A 22,390-nucleotide genomic window follows, 5' to 3' on the forward strand; every position below is an offset into this window, starting at 1 on the left:
TTGTACCAAGGATGCTGGCGGCATTTCCTCGCTGTATCGCAATGCTGATACTGTTTTGTTTTTTATTGTGTTTTGAAAATGTACACACGAAACTCCAAATATTGTACGGATTCTTACTTACATTTAAACAACCATTAGGACAAATATGAGTTTGTTTATGGACAAAAAAATCAAAAGTACTTAAACAATAATATTATGGGTACCTACTTTACTTGATATATTTTTATAATTAGAGCCAAATGTTTAAAGCACCTTTAAAATTGATTTGTTTTATTTATTGGAACTTTGTTTACTATATTACGGTTTTTCTTGAATTGCATATTTTGAAAGCTATTCATATTATATTACCCTCAAAGCATTTCAAATATTTTATTAGATTAGATTAAGTTATTTCATAATATAAATTACAATATAAATTTGCCTGTCCCAAAACTGTATGAATTCATATCACGATATTACTAAGTAATATCGTGATATGAATTATTCATGTAAAAATAATGTCAAAAAAACTTAATTATGTATTACTCTCTAAATATTTCGCTTGTGCTTATTTTTTTTCAATAACTAATTATGTATTAACAAATTTTAGAATCTGAACTTCGCTTGAACTCAAAACTGAATAAAAAACTCTCATTAGAACTTGATCAAATGATGGTAACTCGCATGGTATAATAATATACTCCGCCTGGTACTCCATTCCCGTCTTTTCTAGGTCACCTAACTGACACGGGCCTACGTCATCATGCGACAGCGCTATATGATAATATGCGATAGCGCTATATATAGCGGCCATGTTGTTGTGACGTAGGCCCGTGTCACTCTGGGAATGGAAGACCATGTTTTATTAGACTATGGTAACTCGGTTATGAGGGCCGGTTGTACGTATATCATATCGCGAAGGGCGCAACCCCTTGCTTGTATTTAAAACTAACCGTATCGATCGGACAGTTTAAGTTTAATACCTACTGGTCAATGTGGAGAAGGGCTTTGCAAATTAATAATTGATTGCAACGTTTTTCGGGTAATGACGAATTTCTGTCACCGGTTTCGGATAAATAGTGTAGGGGCCCACTGATTGACAGTCCGCCGGACGGTATCGGCCTGTCAGTTAGAACAAAATTTTGACAGTTCCGAACAACTGACAGGCCGATACCGTCCGGCGGACTGTTAATCAGTGGGCCCCTTAAAGGGCCACTTGCACCATTCACTAACCCGGGGTTGACCGGTTAAACTTGGAGTTACCTATTTATTATCCATTTACTTTATTAAACGAAGCGTTATCTATATTTTCAAAAGCCATGTCAATTATTATAATTTTTTATTGAGTACCTAAATTTACTTGATACCTAATAAATATAATTATGTAGTGTAGATTGATACTTAATAATTCTGTATTTAATAAAACATTTTTAAAATGACATTAAGGCCGCCATGCTTATCTTAAAATATTGGTCCTTAAAAATGATTAGGTACACCCTTTAAAAATGTTTAAATACGAAATTTAATAATTTACACGATTAAATCTTTACAATAGTTTTAATCAAATAAATTTGCATTTCACACAAGGGATCTCATTACCATTCTATAGTTTAACATGAAACAATGATCACAAATCAAGCCTACTGAAAAACCACAATAACGCAATTATTGGCAAACACCTTATTCCAAATCATTTAGGTTAGTTTTCGATTAACTAAGTTCCCTAGTTAAGGTTGCAGGGTGTAAACTGTGATACACAACGATACTGCCGCAGTACGAAAAACCGTATGCGCCATTTCAAGATTCAACACATATGACCTTTTAACTTCGTTGCTATTACACATAGTACACAGTGAGTCATGGCTTACAAGCCCCCATAGATTTAGAGATAGAATACTAATTAGGGGATGGCAGTGATACCCCGCGGTTAGATTTTAAAGATTATTTTAATTAGAAACGTTGACTTTGTGATATATTTCTGAAGTATCCTGGATATATTTAGGTGACTTATTGTATCTCAGGGGGTGGTCTCGTTTCTACTTACTTATTTGGGAAATTCTAGGGAAAAATCCCTACTTCATTCTTGAATATTAGTAAAACAGCTTATTTTAAAATAGTCTGCGCGATGAGCACTAGTAGGTACGCAGCGCGCATATCGTGAACGCTACTTATGCACTGTTAGTGCTTAAAAATTGAGACCTAGGCTTTCGGAAACATGTCGCGCGAGTGAGAATAAAATAAGCTTAATGTTCGTATGACTCACGACAGTTTAAATTCAATTAGTAAAAAAAAATATTTCGTCAAATCCAGTAATAATCATAAAGCACTGAGAAAATACATAATGTAATGGCATAAACATATTAAATAGCTCATTTTACACACTATATACTTATGTATAACCCAAACAAGACATCAAGGTCTTTAATAATTGTACATAAAGTAGAATTGACGACTCGATTCCGTAAATGTCTGTAAAGAGTGCTTTAAAATCGAGGCTCAAAATGGTAATGTACAAATTGTGTTGCAAAGTTACGAAACCAAATGGCTATTCCAAAGTAAGAGTTGCAACAATACTGGATTATATTGAAGACTTATTCGGAGATGACTTAACATTTATTTTTAATATTCTGCTAGGTACCTAATGAATTAAAATTTGTCGTCATATAAAAGTAATTGAGAAGTAAAACTTTTATTATTAAATATAAAAAAATTGACTCTAGGAACGAAAAAAATAAAACAGTAAATAAATTGTGGTATCGGATCAATTAATTATTTCGCAAGCTAGGTTGAGATACAGATTTAACTTTAAAACAAGTATATCTTAATGTCCCTCATCATTTCCTTCCTATCGTGATGGTACGTAGTGGTGTACGGTAATGATAGTGACATCAAGAGTTGAGTGACAGGTCACGCCAGTCCATGTAGTCGAGCTCTAATAGTATTAGGCTGCCGTAGCCCGTTATAGCCGGTGGATATAGGTTGTAGCAACACTTTGGATCTATTGATGGCTTTTGTGCAGTAGAAAATTTGTTGTAGGTATTGCATTTTAAATATGAATATATACACGCAAATAAGAAGACCCATGAGCATATTCATATTTATTCATACATAAAACAGATATTAATTCATATATTGTTATGAAATTTAACTTAGGGCATTGGTATGTGTTCATGATACCTTTAGTAATGTAATAATAGTAAAATCTTAAAAAAATATGATGACAAGTTTTGAAGAACCAAAATTGCACATTTCAGGAAATCAGGTCGATTATTGTAGGTACGGTAATTAATACCGTACCTAAAATAATCGAGTAATCAGTTCAGAAAATAAACATTCTTTTATTGAAGATATTAGGTAATGTAATTTGGGAACAGATGGACCAAAACTTAAAAAGTGATGTTAATCAAGTTATCACCAGAATAAGAAGACAAAACACGTTCGCCCACGGCGGCGTGGGCATGAATGGCGAGAGATGATGCGTTTTGGTACTTACGTTTCGTAAACTAAGGCAGATATATAATATTTATGGTCTGATATTTTAGTGGTCTTTAACCTTTCATAAGTGTAAGTGTAAGCTGTAAAGGCCAAAAATCGTGACTTAAATTTATGATCTGATACATATTTATATATTATACCTCGGTCGTGCTGTAAGATAGTGGTACTAGTGCTCGACATGCTAATGCCCAATAGATGACACCCTGCTCACCCTGCTGTCACCTCTATTGACAATGACTTAAGTTTCAAGATGACATGTACTAGGACCGCGTCGAGCACCAGTACCACCACCTTATAGGGCAGAAAAAATGCAAACAGATGACTGAAGATTCGGTCAGGATCCTTACCGTACACAGACATGAGGTGAATCGTTTTACGAAAAAAATCGCAACGAAAATGTAACTTGTAATTTGTTAAAATAAACAATATCTACAAACGCTATAGAATTATTAACCATAAACCATTGACGACTAAAACATTGTTAACAAAAACTAAACCATAAGTACCATAACATAATACTAAATTAAGCAATTTTTCATACCTATCCTAGCAGTATTTTAGTTTAGGTTCTTATGATCTCATTACCATACACTCACTTAAATATCATTACATTCATTACCACTTACCTTTTTATTTATGAAACTAATCGATTGCTTACTTTCGCGAACTCTTCTAGTATCACTGAGAAAAATAACAATTAAATGAACTATTGTATAAACAAGTTATCTCTGAGTTCGACAGAGGAAGTATTCGAGTGGGTGTTTGGCATTTTTTTTTTCAATTCCTAAACTCAAAATAAATTGTAATTCTTTCTTTCCAGCTTCCACGTGAACCAAAGTGACTTTGAAAAGACTAATTTACAAATTGTGTTCAAACTTTTACAATTGTGATATAATAAGTGAAAACTTTTCTATGAAAACTGTGCCAAATTTACCAGCGAACTAATTGTAAGTGTAGACGATTTTGGACTCTTAGTGTATGGGTTTAAGGTTGGAATTCTGCCATTAATGGCTCCGGATGGGCACTAACCTATCTAAATTGAACAAGACACGAGTCTCCGGTGTAAATCATGTTAGTATCATCATTTTCTACTATTTATAAGGCTTTTGTATAGTGCTCATCGCTTGTTTTAATAATTTGGTTTGTTTTTAACATTTTTTGCATTTTTAGTTGCGTAGATTTGTCAATTTTACTTTTTTTGCCATCTCTTATTGTTGACTTAATATTTTAATCGACTGTAGTATTTATTAATAAGCGAACCTGTAAAAAATGTGGAGTTTCTTAAGAGCACGCCGAAAGTAACGCAAAGTAAATAGTATTTCGTCGATTTTTGTATTCTCAAGTTGGCTGACGATTTAAATCAATAAAAAAAAATGTATTCCTTAATGATTGGTCATTTAGACCGAGCTGCATGGCATTTGCAACGACAAAGTGTGGAGATGTCACCAATAATGTTAAATATCTATGAAACTTTAACGTTTGTAATGAGACTTCCTTACTTCGCTCTAATCTGTGCGAAGGGGCTCTATCAAATGATTAGTTCCTATTTAGCCGGTTTAAATATGTATTCAAAAGTACTTACGGCAATAAGAATGAGGCAACAATACAAAACAGCAATTTCTCCAGCTAGGCCATTAAGCGCCATAACTCAGTTAGTGCCGACTGCAGCCAACGTAATAGTGCCGTGCCGGGTAAAGGAAATAGAGGCTACGGCTTAAGACCGGGAAGACGTTGATTTCCGGTTAGGTACCTTCTTTACGAATATGTATTTGTAAAATAAGTATGTACCTCATTTCAGACAAATCAGGCTGCATCTGATTAACTAGCAGCAAAAAGCAAGTAGGTCAATGCGGCTAAATCTGTCTGCGGGAAATTCCGCGTACAAGAACGCTCCTATGTTTGATATGTCTGGACTCCGTCTGGTTTGAAGGTCTGTTATGAAAACACCACAAGAAGTTAAAAATATATTTCTTTCACAATTCAAAAACAATTTACTAAAGATGCTACAATTGCTACAGAGAAAGGGTCCGGTAGTTTAGTGCGGGGTAAATTTCGCAAGATTTTATCTTATCAGCTTGTAATGAATCTCCTTATCAGCGGGGACATCGACCTAATTAACATTTCCACACCTTAGGTACTTTGTTATTCTGAAATATGATAAAGACGATAAATCTTAAAAAAAGCTTTAGTTTTATATGCACACATTTACTACAAAAGAATTGATTTATTATTGATAAGAATGATAAGTTTACACTCAACAATAGTAGATATACCGAGGGTAGTAAAGTAAGAAATGTCTCAGTCACATGTTATTGTCGACATACCTTTCTTATTTACTGACTAAAGCGGCAACGTTGTTTAGGGCAGCGGACCGAAAGTTGACGCTTTCCGGCCGGAGAACAAAAATAGTATTTGAATAATAGTAGTGATTAGGGGAAAGGGTTTTTTCTTCTTCTGATTTTAATATAAAACAATGAAAAAATTACGTAGGTGTGAAAATAACGCCCTCTATATTCTAAGTAAATTTCAAAATTTTGAAGTTAGTTAAAAATTACGATTATAAAAGTATAGGTTAGTTTAGTACATTGAATATATGTAATTTCGTCGAATGCTTTAAGAGTTATAACCTGCCATGAACACGAACCACTTGAAACCACTTGGCTCGTTTTTGTGCAAAAAGATCAACATTTCCCCGTTACAAAAACCAACAAATATGTTTGATTTACAAGCTGTTTGTGGCACCACATAACTCACGTTAATGGCGTCGGTATCGCTGAACAAGGAAGTGCCATAAACTGGATTTATATCAAGGATTGAGGAGATATGAAGAAAAACTTCAAGTTGTTAGCACAGAACAGTACCGGGGGTTAAAGGTACATTACGTTGAGAAACACATTAATATTGATTAAATTATTACTGCTTTTAAACACGCTCAATACAATTTTCTCCGTAATTTCACATATTTCATATTGGTCCCTGCTAAATACTTGTTTCAATACAATTTTTTCACGGTTGCACTTTTATGTTTATGGAGCGTTTTTGACGTGGTCTCTTCAGAATCTCCTTAAGCGGGTTTATATATGATTCCGAATTGATAAAAATAAGTAAGGCAATGGAATAAGAGTGTTATAAATGGGCATCTCTGATCTCTGCATAATAAAGGGCCATTTAGTTTTCAATAAAGCGCTATCGGCCATCAAATTTATGATTTATATTCGCTACAAAATAAGACCCTTTGTTACTCACAATTACATTTTAGAGACCAAATGTTCTGGTAGATGGCGTTTGTTATCTCTGAATCACACATTCAAAGTGATATTGTATATTAGTCAGATATATTTCCATACACGTAATATACTCAGTTAATAAATCGTAATGTTAATAGATACGAAACAACATTGCGTCGTCATCTTTTGTGAAGTAGTACCTACTTATGGTACGGTAGGTATGGTAGGGTATGACAATTGAAACTTTCAAAACCTAAACTTTCACATAATCCGATTATTGTGCTCTATATCATACGTCATCACGATCAGATATCATCAGTCATCAAATGAATGATGGATGACGTGATGGGAATCTGGTTAAAAAACGATTGACGCAAGTGCTTAGGGAGTGCAGATGCGTTTCCAGTAATAAGGTTTAGGTTTTTGAATAATAGATCATTAGAACCATTTGTTTTTATGATATGATAGGTTTGTTACCTATTATAGAAATTGCAATAAAGTTGAGTGTGATTATTATTAGGAATTAATATATGTGACGTCCCACGGTCAAAGGTACCTTATGGCGGGTATGGAGTTATGCATACCCCAGTAATCTACAATAAATAAGCTATCGATAACACAAAAGATCAACCTTCTAGGTTGCGTAGTTACAGAGATATGATTTTTTGAAAATAATGTTGTGAAATGAGCAACTTTACGATAGAGAAGTTTTAAGTTTAGCCGCCTAAAAAACTATGTTCCTGAAGTAAGTTACATAGTTGACTACAAATAATAATACCTTATATATCTGAGATTAAAAAAATATTGCGACTTGTTCTGTAATGCAAATAGAAACTTTTGATATCGACTGATTTATGTGTATACTAACCAATCTCTTGAAAATAAAGTTTTATTTAATTTTCACGATTGATTGCAATGAGCTCTCAAGATTTAAATTTTATCTATTAGAAAACGACACTGACAGACAGTTTAAGCAAAAAACAATACCGATTAAGAGGTGAAAATGTATTTTCTGACTTTTTTATATAAAATCACAAAATTGAATATTTTTACTTTTAATGTGACACACAATCAATTTTTCTGAGCACATATGAAAGAAATTCTGTCATTCAAATGAAATAAATCGTAAAACCCCAACTAAATACTATATTTAACCCCTTATGCCACTTTAAACTTACATAACAATAACAGTATTTGCTCCATACATTTACGAAAAGGTACCTTATGGAAATAAATCTAATAATACATCACTACAAAATATCAATCATATTACAGTTTATCTTTTATGAATAGAAAATATTAATTCACATTAAACTGCCCCAAATTTAATTAGTTCTTCGTCATAATAATCTTAAAAAAGACCAATTATTTGTATGTAATGAAAAGGTACCTTGTGATTAAGTTACATGATGAGGCATGATGATGATGGAACAGTTAGGATAAACTAATAATATTTTGGGGTTAAGATGGTATAAATCGTCTATTTCTTATCAATAATATATTTCGGTTGCTATTGAAGATAAGCGGCATTGAGGTTCAATGACCTCAGATATTCCATAAGGTAATGCGTCGGGTATTGGCATTTTTCAGCAAACCAATGGCTGATTTACTGCATGCGACCAAACCAAATGAAGATTATTCTAGTTAAGAAAGACTTGACGAGAGTAACTTTGGTATAATAGCAGTCTACTTGGATTTGTGATGTCGGTCTATGTACGGTTATAATATTTGCGAGGCGCCCCAACCAGAACTGAAATTATCAAATTAGTTTTGCAGAATGCTAATACAGTTCTCTACCAAACTTCTTTTCCCGTATTGACTAGTTTTTTTGGGAATTTTCAATATTTTTTCCATAAGGTACCTTTTCTACTAAACTCTGAGACGACATTACTAGGCTTATAACTAACTTATAACAAAAATAAAAACAGGTAAACAAACGTTACGCATTAAGGTTTCAGTTCACACAATAAAAAAAAATTGAGCATTTTTTCACCTCTTTACAAAACATTTCAAATCTCCGAAACTAGAAACCCTCATAAGGTACCTTTTCTCGTGGAACGTCACATATGGTCTATAGAAACATGATATTAAAAAAATATGAACGCAAAAAAATGCATGTATTGAGCAGAGGTAAGTATATATGCGAAATTACATTCATTCATATTTTTGAGTGAAAAAATAGTGCACTCTAGATTTTGTTTGCAATCGTTTTGGCGTGTGACATTAATGAATAATGACATTATAGTCTATTTTTATAAAATTTAAACTCTCAAAATTCAAATGCACGTACATTACACAATCACGCATTACAGTAGGTACACAATCAAAACCTGAAAGTGCAACATTAACAAAACTAAAAAGATAAGAGCAATCAAACAATCAAAAAGAAACATCAACCAAAACAAACCCAATAAGTGACGTCAAACACAATTTTATCCCGTTCAGTAAGTTTGCTTACTACAGTTACAACATCAACAGCAAAAAGACGAGTCCAGATCTTCAGGCGGCAAAATTCAATATCCGCCCGTGGATTTGATTACACGATTACTTGCTCCTATTGCCCCTGAGTTACTCGATTTAAGATATTCGATTATTTAGTGAGGATGTTGGGGAGGAATGGATTCGGAATATTAGTGTGGATAGTTTAAATTGTTATTTATACTGAAAGTTTAAGCAATTGTTGGTGTATTATATTCCTCGGTACGGAGTGAAACATGTCGAGCGTTTTTCGACTTAAAATACGTGAGTGACCCGTTCTTAATATATTTAATGTCTGTGTCTCACGGAAGTTTTGTTATTATAATTGTTGGTGTAAATCTAAATTGGTATACAATTAAACTGTTGTATAAGTTATACTGGGTTGGAATTTTTAAGGATTCTAAATGTTACTTAAGAGCTCTTCAATCCGTTCATAACTAGATTATATGAAGTAGACGGCGTGCAGTTTAATTAACTGTTTTTTATTACGGTGACAACATAACTTAGCGATTTATTTTAGCAATTATACTCAAAAGACTAGGTAAGATTTTGACTAGGTAAAATAACTTGCCCAGTCAAAATGTTATTAACCTATTAAATATTGCTTGTATTATTAGTAAAACTTAAAGTAAAATCAAACTAGGTAAGCGAAATTCCTAGGTTTAACAGAAACCTCGAGAGCTAGAAATCCTTTTATAAAAGCCATAATCGAATATTTTCCACACTGTTCTGCCACGGAGCTAACTCTAAAACTTATTTGCCAGTAACTCGATAAGACAGTCTGGTGGCGCATCTGGTTTTGTGCTTTCTTCTATTTTGTTTCTTGGTCTCGCGTGCTTTCGAACATACTCCATTTCTCATGAGAATTTAGCTCTCTGTCAAGCCTTTACTATTTTAAATGTATCTATTTATAATTTGTTTAATTTAACAATGGTGCTGACTTATAGAGCTAGGCATTTCAAACACAAAGAGTTTCTTTTAAATTTTTTGTGTGAACTATTTTGCCCTAATTTCCTCTAACTTACAAATAAGTAGGCACTGTAGAGTCATCGATGAAAATATAACACAATAGAGTAGGTATTTCTTTTAGACCTTTTAATATTACCTATACCTACTTTAATTACGACACTAAAGTACGTTTTAATATTTAAAATATTGTCAATATATTATTATATCACTAGGTATTTAGTGTATCTAAATCCCAAATGAAATCAGAGATAGCAGTCTTGGTCCAATCTTGAATAACGCGCAGCCTCTATTGATTGACAACCCTAATTTCAATTGTATCGCCGTTGCCTCTAATTGGTAACGCTATACGTGCAGCGGCGAGATCAAAGCGTTACGCGTCCAATAAAACGTCGGGGAGCTGTGACGTCATGTTTATGTTATTGTAGGGCTGGTGATTCTTAGGTTACAATGATCTCAAATGCAATCCTGAAAAGTTTTTAGTGGTAATGTAATTTAGTAAATTCAAATTTCATTGCCAGGAATAATTTAAACATAAAACTTACGCATTGTTTTACTCTTTATTAGTATAATGGCAATTTAACAGTGCATCAATTTGGAACGATAGTTATACACAATAGTATGTCAACTCCGTATTCAAACTAATCGTAGTTTTTTTAACATTTCCTCGTACGTCATAATTTTATTGCGCCAGGTCAGTCTAGCCGACTCATCTGCCTCTATTCACATTTCGCAACTGCGAACTGGTAAATGTAAAAACCCATATGTTTTCAAAAAGCCCGTCATCTATATTTACCAACAATCTATTTTCGTAACCACAACCCTCCCATTTTCATCCCGTTTAAAAGTTATTTCTAATGTCCAAACGGTAGGGTTGATTTTACAATGTCAGTTCCGAATGTGATGCGAGGTTTAGAAAATAATACAAATATTTACAGTACTGGCCAGTTCATGCATCATGCAGCATAAGTCGAATGAATTGCACCAGCGCTTTCATTCATAACGGCTTCCAAGCCTTTGGCAAACCAGAATAAGTTTGACCTCCACTGATAACAACTGTACGTATCCGAGGGTTATATGTATACTGGTTAATATTAGATATTGAGACTATTGAGTTAGCTATGGGAATGAGTGGCAGCAAATAGAAAGGGTGCCTTTAGTCGGAATATCCGGATTTACCGTAGATTTAAACGGATGTCTTCTTCTTCGTCGTTATCCTCACAGCTGAGGGTCGTGACCACCATAAGTAGCGCTATCTATAAGAAGTCTCCAGGCTGCTCTGTTCTGAGCCTGATGAAGTGCGGACTGTGTGCCACTATTAATTGCCTCCAGGAGAGGATCCATCCAGCGAGTAAGATGCGAGGATGTAAGGGACTATAATATTCTTATGAGATATGCCTTTCTTTAATAGTTATTGGGTTAGATTTATTGTTGAGTTCATGATTAATGATAATGAAATGGAAGATATATACGCTCATTCCGAGCCTGGGGTCCGCTTGACAACTAATACCAATAACTGACGTAGGCACTAGTTTTTATGAAAGCGACTGCCATCTGACCTTCCAACCCAGAGAGGAAACTAGGTCTTATTGGGATTAGTCCGGGTCCCTCACGATGTTTTCCTTCACTGAAAAGCAAATGGTAAATATCAAATGATATTTCGTACAAGTTCCGAAAAACTAATTGGTACGAGCCAGGGGCTATTTTATGCGCTCTAAACGGTTCCGGCCTAGTGGATTTTTAAATAAACTTGATTAAAATATGATATTTTCAACTAAATGGTACTGAGTCTAATTTTAAATATAAAAGGACATTATCCTTTTTAAATTGCAGGCTGAATAAGGATATATTATTCTATTTGCATTCGATTGATCGACGAGGAAATAGCGGTGTCATTGAACTATTCCATTATTGCATTAGCACTCAGCTTATTCTACTTAACTATTCAACGTACCTATGTTTAATAAGTAGAAATAAAAAGTTATTGAACTCCGCAAATAAATTTGCAGTTTCTTAGTTAGTTATAAAACTGTCATTAAGCAGACCACTGACTAACAGGCCGCCGGACGATATCGGCCTGTCAGTTAGAACAAACATTTGTCAGTTCCGAACAACTGACCGGCCGATATCGTCCGGCGGACTGTTAGTCTGTGGTCAGCTTTATAAATAACATGAAAGCAAAAAGCCACAATAATTCATGTTTTAATCCTTGTCAAATCGTATTATTGTTAGAATCGATTTATCATACGATTCATACGGCTTAGGATGATTCAACACAGGGGCCAGATTTAAAGAAAAATTATAAATTTACTTAAAATTCCGAGCCTTTATATAGGCTAACCCTTGAACTTACATTTAGCTACCATAAATATTTTTATTTATTTGACTCTGTTATCACTACCATAACAATTTATTCATTTGGTATAATAAAAAATAAACTTTAATTCTACCTATTCAATAAAAAAATCGTAAAAGTAATAGTTCAAGAAATAACTTTATTGAAGACACTCTGTTATAAGCAAGTGCCATTTGTAAAAGGGAATTTATCGTCACACCAGTGTTATTAGAGCGTACTCTATTGATAGTTCCCTACTTCACCCTGTCAAGCTGACAGCTCCTCATGTCAAATTATTTATCCCCCAAATGTCAGCCATTTCCGTCAGAAACCATCTTCATCTCAATCGAATCAAATGCTGCGATCATTTTTCCCTCTTTTTATCCGTTTTTTCCCTAATAACACTATTAGAGGAATTGCTGATGCTCAGAAAAAAATCCAATAGACTTGACGCCATTTCGGTGTCCAGAAAGGTGTATTTTTTTTATTTAATTCTGCAAATCCACCCTTGTTTTTGTGGGGTGATGCCGATGGGGTCCAAGCGATCAAGTATGGGCGGGTCACTTTCGATCGATCGAGTATGCAAGTGTATGGTCTCGGTCTCGGTGCGGTTTTGTAAGTAGGCTGGTGATAAAGGCTATTGGCATAAACCGAGTCTTATAAGATTCTTATAGGCGTCTGTATAAGTTTTTTCAAATGAACATAACTTTTTTAAATTAAATAGTTACGTCTTAGTACCAATAGAGTATTCAGAGACTTTAATTAAGTACCTAGTCTGACTTTTTCTAAATTAGACGTTATTTAGGGAAAATTATCCACAAAAAATATAATAAAATTTGAACTAGGTAGGTACTTATATTATGTCGAAACCAAAAGTCATATTAGTGCCATATTTTATGAGGTTGGATTCATTTTGGTAAATTATTTACAATTATGAGCTATTGAAAAAAATCTAGGTTCTTTGTAATATTTATATTCCTTTTCACTCGTGACTTAGACCACAACCCCACTAGAGGGTAGTGGAAATCAATACTCGACAACTGTCGGTTTGAAATGTTTACGCGAAAATTATTCAATTAATCCGCCAAAGGGCACTTGTGAGCTTTTTAATAAACAACTTGTTTGTACAACTTTTTGTTTACCGATAAATTATACCACGACATTGATCAAGCATTCATAACGTTTTGACGAAAACAATTTCAAAATTTGAATTTAGAACGTAAACTTTCAATTGTTTCAAACGGTCTTTGTATTTATGGTTTTTATGAATAAGTGGTGGATCTTTATCAAATAAATAAATAAAATATTCCACGTATTAAGATTGACCCAAAAACACGTTGACAGTTTTTATTACTGCGGCATATTGTTGATAATTTTAACAAACGTTTGCGTTTGTGTTTGGTTTGTGTATCAAAGCTAAAGAAGAATATTTTGAAGATAATTTATACGTCTTGTTCTAGTTAAATTATTGTAGTTTTATATTCAATCACATTTTATAAAAACCGTGTTACCTAAAAGAAACATACGCCTAACAATTCTTGATCGATCTATTTTTGAGCCACTCTATATCAAAAGCATTATCAAATCAATCAGATACCTATTTCAAGTTACCACTCACAGTCAGCGCTGCCAACTTAATGCCAGCATTCTTTATAGTACATTTCAATGCAAGTGTGAAAAGTATGTTATTATTTACGAGTCCCGAGATGTCTTTTATGAGCCGTATTAGGCGAATAAAAGACACGGGACAAGTAAATAATAACACTTTCACACGTACATTGAACGACGTTTTTTAATACATTTGCGAAAGAATCACAATAACACTAATATTGGTAACATGAGCAATGCACTTACAGTTACGAATTTTCCCTTGAACTTGAATGATATTGTATATTCAGCACTACAAACTACGTTCAGCGTTGATTTACATTGCCAAAATTAATCACATTAACTCATTTCATACAAAAACACTCTTACAGTTGCAATTTAAGATAATTATTTTGATACAACTAATACATTTCAAGTGAAAATGGCGGGCGCCGGTTTTACTTTTTAATTTTTTCTGTTAACGTCAGTCAACGTGGCAATGATATTTCCATTCAGCCAAATAATAAAAAAGTTTTTTTTGTGAAATATCGTATTTTATATATAAAGTTATATTTATATAAGTCAAATAAATATTAACTTTATATCGTGTAACAATACTTTTTGTACGTAATAAATGTCTAATGGCAAAATAAAAATATATAAAGTTTTTGAACTTCCAAACTCTTTGGTGTGGACGTATCGATTACGGTCAGAATTAAATTTAAAAAGCTAGAAAAGTAAAAAGCACTAGTTCGCAAAAAACAACTTTGAGAACGCTAAACAGCTACGTACTTTTTGACCAACTGTATTAAAAAAGTATTTTTCAATGTTGGTAGCGTTGTCATTTTATCTCAAATAGCAGGAGATCTAAGGTCCACCACCTTGCATTTTGGAGACAAAGCAAACCGCTTGGAACAGGTGTTCCTGGGGGTGATCTGAGCTGATTAAGCCCGGTTGCCAAGAGGTTCCCCCCAGCAGGTGGGCAGGGGAGGGGGGGTAAAAGTGCCTCCGGCGCGCCTCACTCTAAGCTTTATATCTGCATACATCTCGCAGCTATATCAAGTTTGGTGTCTTTTTCGTGTAATTCGAGGATGAAGAATTCATTTCTGTGACTAAATTTTCACTCACCCATACAAAAAATCGAGAAATTCAAAATTAAAAAAAAAAACTATTGATTTTTTTTTTCGAAAATCCTCAACAAAATGTATACTATGAGGATTTGCTCTAGAAAAAAAAATACCTGTGAATAGCCCAGTTCTCCTACTATACAGAATAGTAAACTTGTCAAACATTTTTTTCATAACTCTGTTAAAAAAAATGTTTTGTGTCGCGCGGCGTACCTGCATTGTAAGAGCGGTATGCAGCATTTAGGATTTTTAAGTATGTTTAGATGATTTCTGATAACTTGTTATTCTTCTGGTTGTAGATTACATTAATAAATTACTTCTGCACGTGATATATATACAAATATAAATTAAATATATAAATAAAGATGTTGGGAAAATTTTCGCCAACAGAGTTAAGTATTATAAATGTGATAAAAGTAACATTATTATTTGTATGTCTTTTCCATATCTCGGGACCATGGGGTCCCGGACCTTTGGGAGGCGTACGTGGGGACGAAGCCAACAGCGCAGAGGCCCTTTAAGGCACGTTAATCTAAAAGCAAGGGATACATGTGGTGGATACTATCCCCGAACGCACAGTGTGATACATCCGGAGATGGTCCCCGCCAGGTGCAAAGACTATTGCAGTGCAGCACTTTTGTGCTGCGATGGGAACTACGGTCATGGGCTATAGATTTGAAAGTTGGATGGACTGGATAATGGGCTATGGGAGAGACTAGCGGACACCTGCCGTGACAATCAGTCTCAAAATTGTAAATGACAGGTGGTGACTCGCCAACGCCACAGTGCGACAACAGGCCAACACTTTGGAGTGGCTGTGAGGTTGTCGAGAGGTGAGTCTGCGGTAGCCAGATCCCGGTAATCCGTTCAGCAGGCCGCCGGCGTTATGACATTTTACACTTCGAACCTGGAGCATAGGTCCCGCTCTTGCGACTCCATTCTGGCCGGCCAATCAAGGCAAGCACAGAGGCGAGGGCCAGATGACAGGGCCCTCTGGAATAGGGGTCCGCGGTGTCGTCACTCACCGTCAGCTCGCCACAAGCTGCCCCCGCGGGACATTATTATTATTATTATTGTGGTGTTGTGGGCCTTTGAGTGTCGCATTGACCAGCATTGATCTATTGTGACGGCCCTTTAAGTTCATTACTAATGCCCGTTGCATCCAGAAAGTTCCAGATTCTTTGGGCCGTAATGTTTTGTACCTCATAGGGTTGCACTACGTGTCGCCCTAGGTAGGTACTTCTTTTTGACATTAGTAGTCCACCAGAACAGAGAATGTGCATTGCAGTCTCCTCTGACTCCTGACAGAACCTGCATGTCGCATCTTGTTTCTTGCCAATTTGAAACATATGTTTGGTCAACTTGCAGTGTCCAGTCAGTATTCTGGTCACCGCGGAGGTTTTGTGCCTTTTGAGTCTTAAAAGCTCCTTAGCAGTTTTGCTGTTGAACCCCTTGATCAGAGCTTTCGAGTGTTCTTGTCCTTTAACGAACTTCCACCAATCGATTGCTCTCGTTTTTTCTAAGTTGCTGAGCAGAGAATATGCATCTCGTTTTGTGCTTCCACAGAAGGGTTCTGGGCCGACCAGGGGTGTGTCTGCGCCCTTTCTAGCAAGTTCGTCCGCTTCTTCGTTTCCGTTAATGTCGGAGTGCCCTGGTACCCATCTAAGTGTAACTTTGTTGGAGTAAGCCAGTGCATTTAGGTTTGTTTTACAGTTCTGGACTAGTTTTGAGTTTGACTCAAGGGATTCTAGTGCCAGCGGAGCAGCCTGGCTGTCTGAGTTGATGTAGATAAGCTGGTGTCTTAGGTTTCTATCCAGGTTGATCTCCGCACATTTGTTGATGGCGAAGACTTCTGCCTGGAAGATTGAGGCCAGCGTGCCCATGCTGACGCTAGCTCTGAGATTAGATCTCTCACCATAGATCCCACATCATACATCATTGCCTTTCTTGGAACCATCTGTATACCAGATGTGGCTTCCCTCTTCGACGTACATTTGGTTGTTGATCCATTTGTCTCTAGGAGGTATTTCTACTGTTTACAGTTTGGTGAGATGACATTCGGTGTGCGTGTCATCAGTGGGCATGCTAAGGGTTCTATTCGCAAAAACCCAGGCCTTTAGATTGGTTAATGCCTGAGAGCGCCATTTTGGCCTGTTTAGTGTGCATATTCTGTAGACGCACTGCTTGGCCTCCTTTTGCACCTGCAAGTGGAGTGGTATGATGTCCAGCAGTGCATCTAGGGCCGCTCCCGGTGTCGAGGAGTAGGCGCCTGTTACTGTTAAACAAGCCGTGCGTTGCAGGCTGTTTAGAGTGTCTATTGCTGTCTTTTGGCTGGTTTTGTTACACCAGACTGCGGAGGCGTAGGTGACAATTGGCCTCACTACCGCTGTGTTTACCACATAGCAATTTGGGTCTTAAGCCCTATCTTGCTCCTGCCATTCGACAGCGTGACCACATGGCCATTTTCGCTTTTTGTATAATGTTTCTCAGGTGAGGGTTCCGAGTTAACTTTTGGTCGAAGGTGACCCCTAGATACTTGACCTCTGCCGAGAACGGTATTATTTGTCCATTAAGTCTTGGTTTTGTGAGTTTATCGAGCTTCCGTTTCCTCGTGAATGGTTAAATGACTATTACAGTCTTGCTCGGATTAACGGACAAGTCATTTTCTCTACTCCATTTGAATATTGTGTTTAGAGCTCCATGCATGAGGTTGGATATTGTGTTGAGGCAAGGGCCTTTGACGATGACTACAAGGTCGTCGGCATATCCTTGTGTATCAAAGTCTTGGCCTGACATGATTGCAAGAAGTTGGTCCACTGCTAGGGTCCATAATAGTGGGGATAAAACGCCTCCTTGTAGGCACCCTTTAGTGGTATAAAATTCATGCTCTATAAATAGTATTGATGGTCAGAGTGGCTACTCTGTTCGAGAGCATGCTATGTACCCATCTGGTGGTTTCGTCTACTCCCTTTGATTTCATACCATTGAGTATGGTCTCTGCGGGCGTATTGTCGAAAGCACCTTCAACATCAAGGAACGCACATAGAGCGGTTTGCTTTTCCTCTAGGGTTTTCTGCACCTTGTCAACCTGGTTGAAAATTATTTCGGCGACACGGCGGTTTTCAGTTGTGTCGCATGTTCCGGTGTAGGATTTGGTCTATGTTTGGGGACAGATTATAGCCCCTCAGCAACAGCCACCATGCCCTGCTGACTGGGGCTGGTCCAAACAACATGGAGCCCATATGGACAAGCCTACCTGCGGCGGCTGCTGCTTGTTTAGAGCTTATTCGTTGCCGCTGCAAAACAAAATGCGCAGGGAGGTGCAACTGCATTAAAAAAAAACTAAAATGCACAGTCTCACGGGCATGTAATGGCAATTACGAACAATATACACCGTGTTTTTTTTGATTTCCGTTAATTTCAAGGGTGCATCCCTGAGCTTAAATCAAGTAACTTTCTCAAAGACACCGATGTTCTAATTAAGTCCATTTCGGAGATAATCCATAATTTATTTTTTTCCTATAAGGCCTCTACAAGCGTGTACACTTGCCTTAGGGCCGGCTTACATATTGATTAGTGTTTAGAATGAGTTCATACATTTGCTACTAAACTTAAGTACAATCTCGGTCGATTGATGTACGAAATGACATTGATATGTCACAGATTTCAATTGTTTGGTTGAGTTAAATGTAATGCCCGTGTTACAACAACGCTATATGCTACATTTAATTACTTTTTAAACAAAAAAAAAACAAAAAAGAAAACAAAAAAATTTTTTTTTTTTGAAAATTAACTATGCCATTTAGTTCTTATAAACGTACTAAACTATAGCCCGAAGTTAACGGAATTCAATAAAAACACGGTGTATATCTTATTTTAACCCGCATTTTTTGTCAAACATCTCCTATGTTAATTTTATCACATTTATAATACTTAACTCTATTAGCGAAAGTTTTCCCAACATCTTTATTTATATATGTATATATATCACGTCCAGAAGTAATTTATTAATGTAATCTACCACCAGAAGAATAACAACTTATCAGAAATCATCTAAACATACTTAAAAATCCTAAACGTTGCATACCACTCTTACAATGCAGGTACGCCGCGCGACACAAAACATTTTTTTTAACAGAGTTATGAAAAAAAATGTTTGACAAGTTTACTATTCTGTATAGTAGGAGAACTGGGCTATTCACAGGTATTTTTTTTCTAGAGCAAATCTTTATAGTATACATTTTGTTGAGGATTTTCGAAAAAAAAATCAAAAGATTTTTTTTTAATTTTGAATTTTTCGAATTTTTTGTATGGGTGAGTGAAAATTTAGTCACAGAAATGAATTCTTCATCCTCGAATTACACGAAAAAGACACCAAACTTGATATAGCTGCGAGATGTATGCAGATATAAAGCTTAGAGTGAGGCGCGCCGGAGGCACTTTTACCCCCTCTCCCCTGCCCACCTACTGGGGGGAACCTCTTGGCAACCGGGCTTAATCAGCTCAGGTCACCCCCAGGAACACCTGTTCCAAGCGGTTTGCTTTGTCTCCAAAATGCAATGTCCCCTTAGAAAACGGGACCTTAGATCCCCTGCTAAAAGTAAATGAATCCAGAGACAAAACGTGCCCAAGTCGTCCACTCTCTGAGACTTCTGCGAGTGTCTTATTCTTATTATATTACGTTTTCCTCGTTTTCTTTATTGCGTACAATATACTCGTAGACGTAAAAAATCGCAATAAAACTGTTGTTCAGATTATTTGCGTGTAAGACTTTTAGCGAATGAAGACCTAGTAATGAAGTAATCAGAATATTTCGGGCATTAAAAAAATGAATGTATGTAATATGACTGTATAAAAGTGGTCAACGCTGCTCTTGGGCAGTATATTCAAAGACGCGAGGATTTTAATGTAATTTTATTATAAACAATCACATTATGTTGTGAAATTCGAATACCAATACAAAAAAAATAAAAAAAACATAATTATCTAATTAAAAGAAAAATGTTAAATACTCGTGCGTCGCGAAAACGAAAAATATTTTAAGAAATAGGCGTAATACCTCGTTCATTGTAAAGAGAGGTTTAGGCAATTGCTACTTACGTACGTACATATTAGGTAGTTCAATGCGAATAAGGCTTTTAGTTTTTTTTTTGGAAGATGGTACATGTACATACGTATACGTATAGAAAGGTATAAAAACACAAGCCACAGCATAATTAGAAATCATTTCATTAACTCCATCTTATCAAGGCAGCATTCACCTCCACAGACCTCGGCCGTAGATCACAGGAGACAGTTTTATAGGCTAGCTCATGTGGACCAGTGGACGCCGGTGGACCCTTTCGCAGTTAAGATAAATCAGTACCTTGACTTTAACTTATTAAAGTTTCATCTGGTTTGGGCTTTATTACAAAGAGAGTTAAAGTTTTATATGTAAAAATTTATGAAGGCTAATGAACTGTACAGTAATGAATTACTAACATAGTTACATTTCATATGAAATCCATCAGGATCCTGAGAATTAATGTAGGTATTTGAGCAGTACCTACTTTTTATCGCGACACTTTTCATGACTGATATTAAATTAGTTATTGAATTATGACGTAAACAGCGTTAAAATAACGTAACGTTAACAGTCACATAATTAAAAATGTTAAAAAGCTCTCCCATTATCATTTTGTCAGGATCGAATTTGTAATTATAAGTTTGATAGTTTATTATCTGATGTTCGCTGAGCTTATAAAATGCAATGCAGTTAGATATTCGCGGTAGGTATTAAACAACCGTTAAATGTTTACTAAAGCGATTATAGTCTAGGTACTGCTACATATATGTTGACTGTAACCGTTCTGACTGTGAACGTAGGAAGATTTATATTGGTCCCCAATTGTTATCAGGTTCAGGAAAATTGTAGGAGTCTGGTTTCAGCTGCAGGGGGGTTAAATTGCTGGATTTGTAGTTATTAATAGGGTTGTAGAAATAAAGGTCATGCAACGGAAATTATTTTGAGCACTAAAAATGATTAAAATTAGGTGTAAATGATATTGTTGCTCGCTGACTCTGCAAAAAAAATAAAAATATTTACCTGATACCTAAATTCGTTATGACAGGGTACGAGCTTAATTCGATACTCAAGCCAAAATCCTTTAAATAGTTTGAACTTCAGAGTGTTCCTATGGTGTTCCTAAAACATTTACATATTGAAACAACAACAAACAAAAAATATATTAGGGTAATTTTTACCACACATTATTGTAAAACGAACACGGGACTTAATCGCATAAAACTTACATTTATTTATGGCCTGACGTCGAACGTGACTTTACATTTTAGTGGTCACGGGCAGACTGGCGAGGAATTGATATCAACATCTTGCTGCGCGGGTGTTAATTATAAATTATGGGTGAAAATCGTGTTAGTTTAAATCAATACAATTTTTACCACAATCATCAAATTCCCTTTAAACAGTAGCGCAACTCCAAAGCAAACGTTTGGCATCAATAATTGGCGTTGTCTCGCTAGGGTTGTTAAAAACGGGCAGCGGACCGTGCCGTCTCGCAGCCCTTGTTTAAGCCACTCCGGATTATGGAGGGACAGCAGGGTTCCACCACTGTTTTAGGTTAACGTACAATACTGTTTACAGAAAATACTGTGGACAATATTCTGTCTTAGAGCTAAAACTTGTGCTTTTAAAAGTACCTACATTCTATAACTTTTTTTTTCTTGGCTGTCAAAGTAGGATCACTTTTGCATGAATTTCTGCCCAAATGTGTAGCTGTTCTGCATCTGCATAACTTGGACAGATAAATAAATACAATAAAAGTGTGATGGAAAAAAACATCGATAATTATCTATATTTTGTAGATAAAGGTACTCCCATGGTACTCCCTATCTGTCATTTGGTATACCACCATAAATTCGATATCTGATCATGTCATTAAAGCCACACATCTGGTCCATCATCTGGGCCATATAAAAAAACTAATGGCCATGGGCTTTATAAAAAAGATAAAGCAATGCGATATTAAAACCCCCATAACAGGAATAATGGTAAGCCTAACTTTACAACACCTATAAAACCTATATTACCAAGTCAAAGGTGCATGACTCATAACCAACCGCAACACGAAAACTGCATTACGTTGCATAGCATCAAAACAACCCCTGCATTAATTTGCACACCGTACCTTAGGGAT

General features: G+C 35.7%; 1 protein-coding gene across 5 annotated transcripts in view; it reads left to right on the forward strand.

Moving 5' to 3' along the window:
- Window positions 1-22,390, forward strand: part of LOC134792698 (uncharacterized) — a 603,576-nt gene that overhangs the window by 331,803 nt on the left and 249,383 nt on the right. The window contains exon 2 of one of the 5 annotated variants that reach the window (XM_063763991.1): window positions 4,295-4,545. The exons of the other annotated variants lie outside the window; for them this stretch is intronic. Coding sequence (XP_063620061.1) covers window positions 4,492-4,545 — 54 coding nt within the window. The 5' untranslated portion in view covers window positions 4,295-4,491. The remainder of the gene's footprint in view (window positions 1-4,294; window positions 4,546-22,390) is intronic. 5 annotated transcript variants of the gene reach the window in all.

Source organism: Cydia splendana, chromosome 8 (assembly GCF_910591565.1).
Source record: "Cydia splendana chromosome 8, ilCydSple1.2, whole genome shotgun sequence".
Lineage (NCBI taxonomy): Eukaryota > Metazoa > Arthropoda > Insecta > Lepidoptera > Tortricidae > Cydia > Cydia splendana.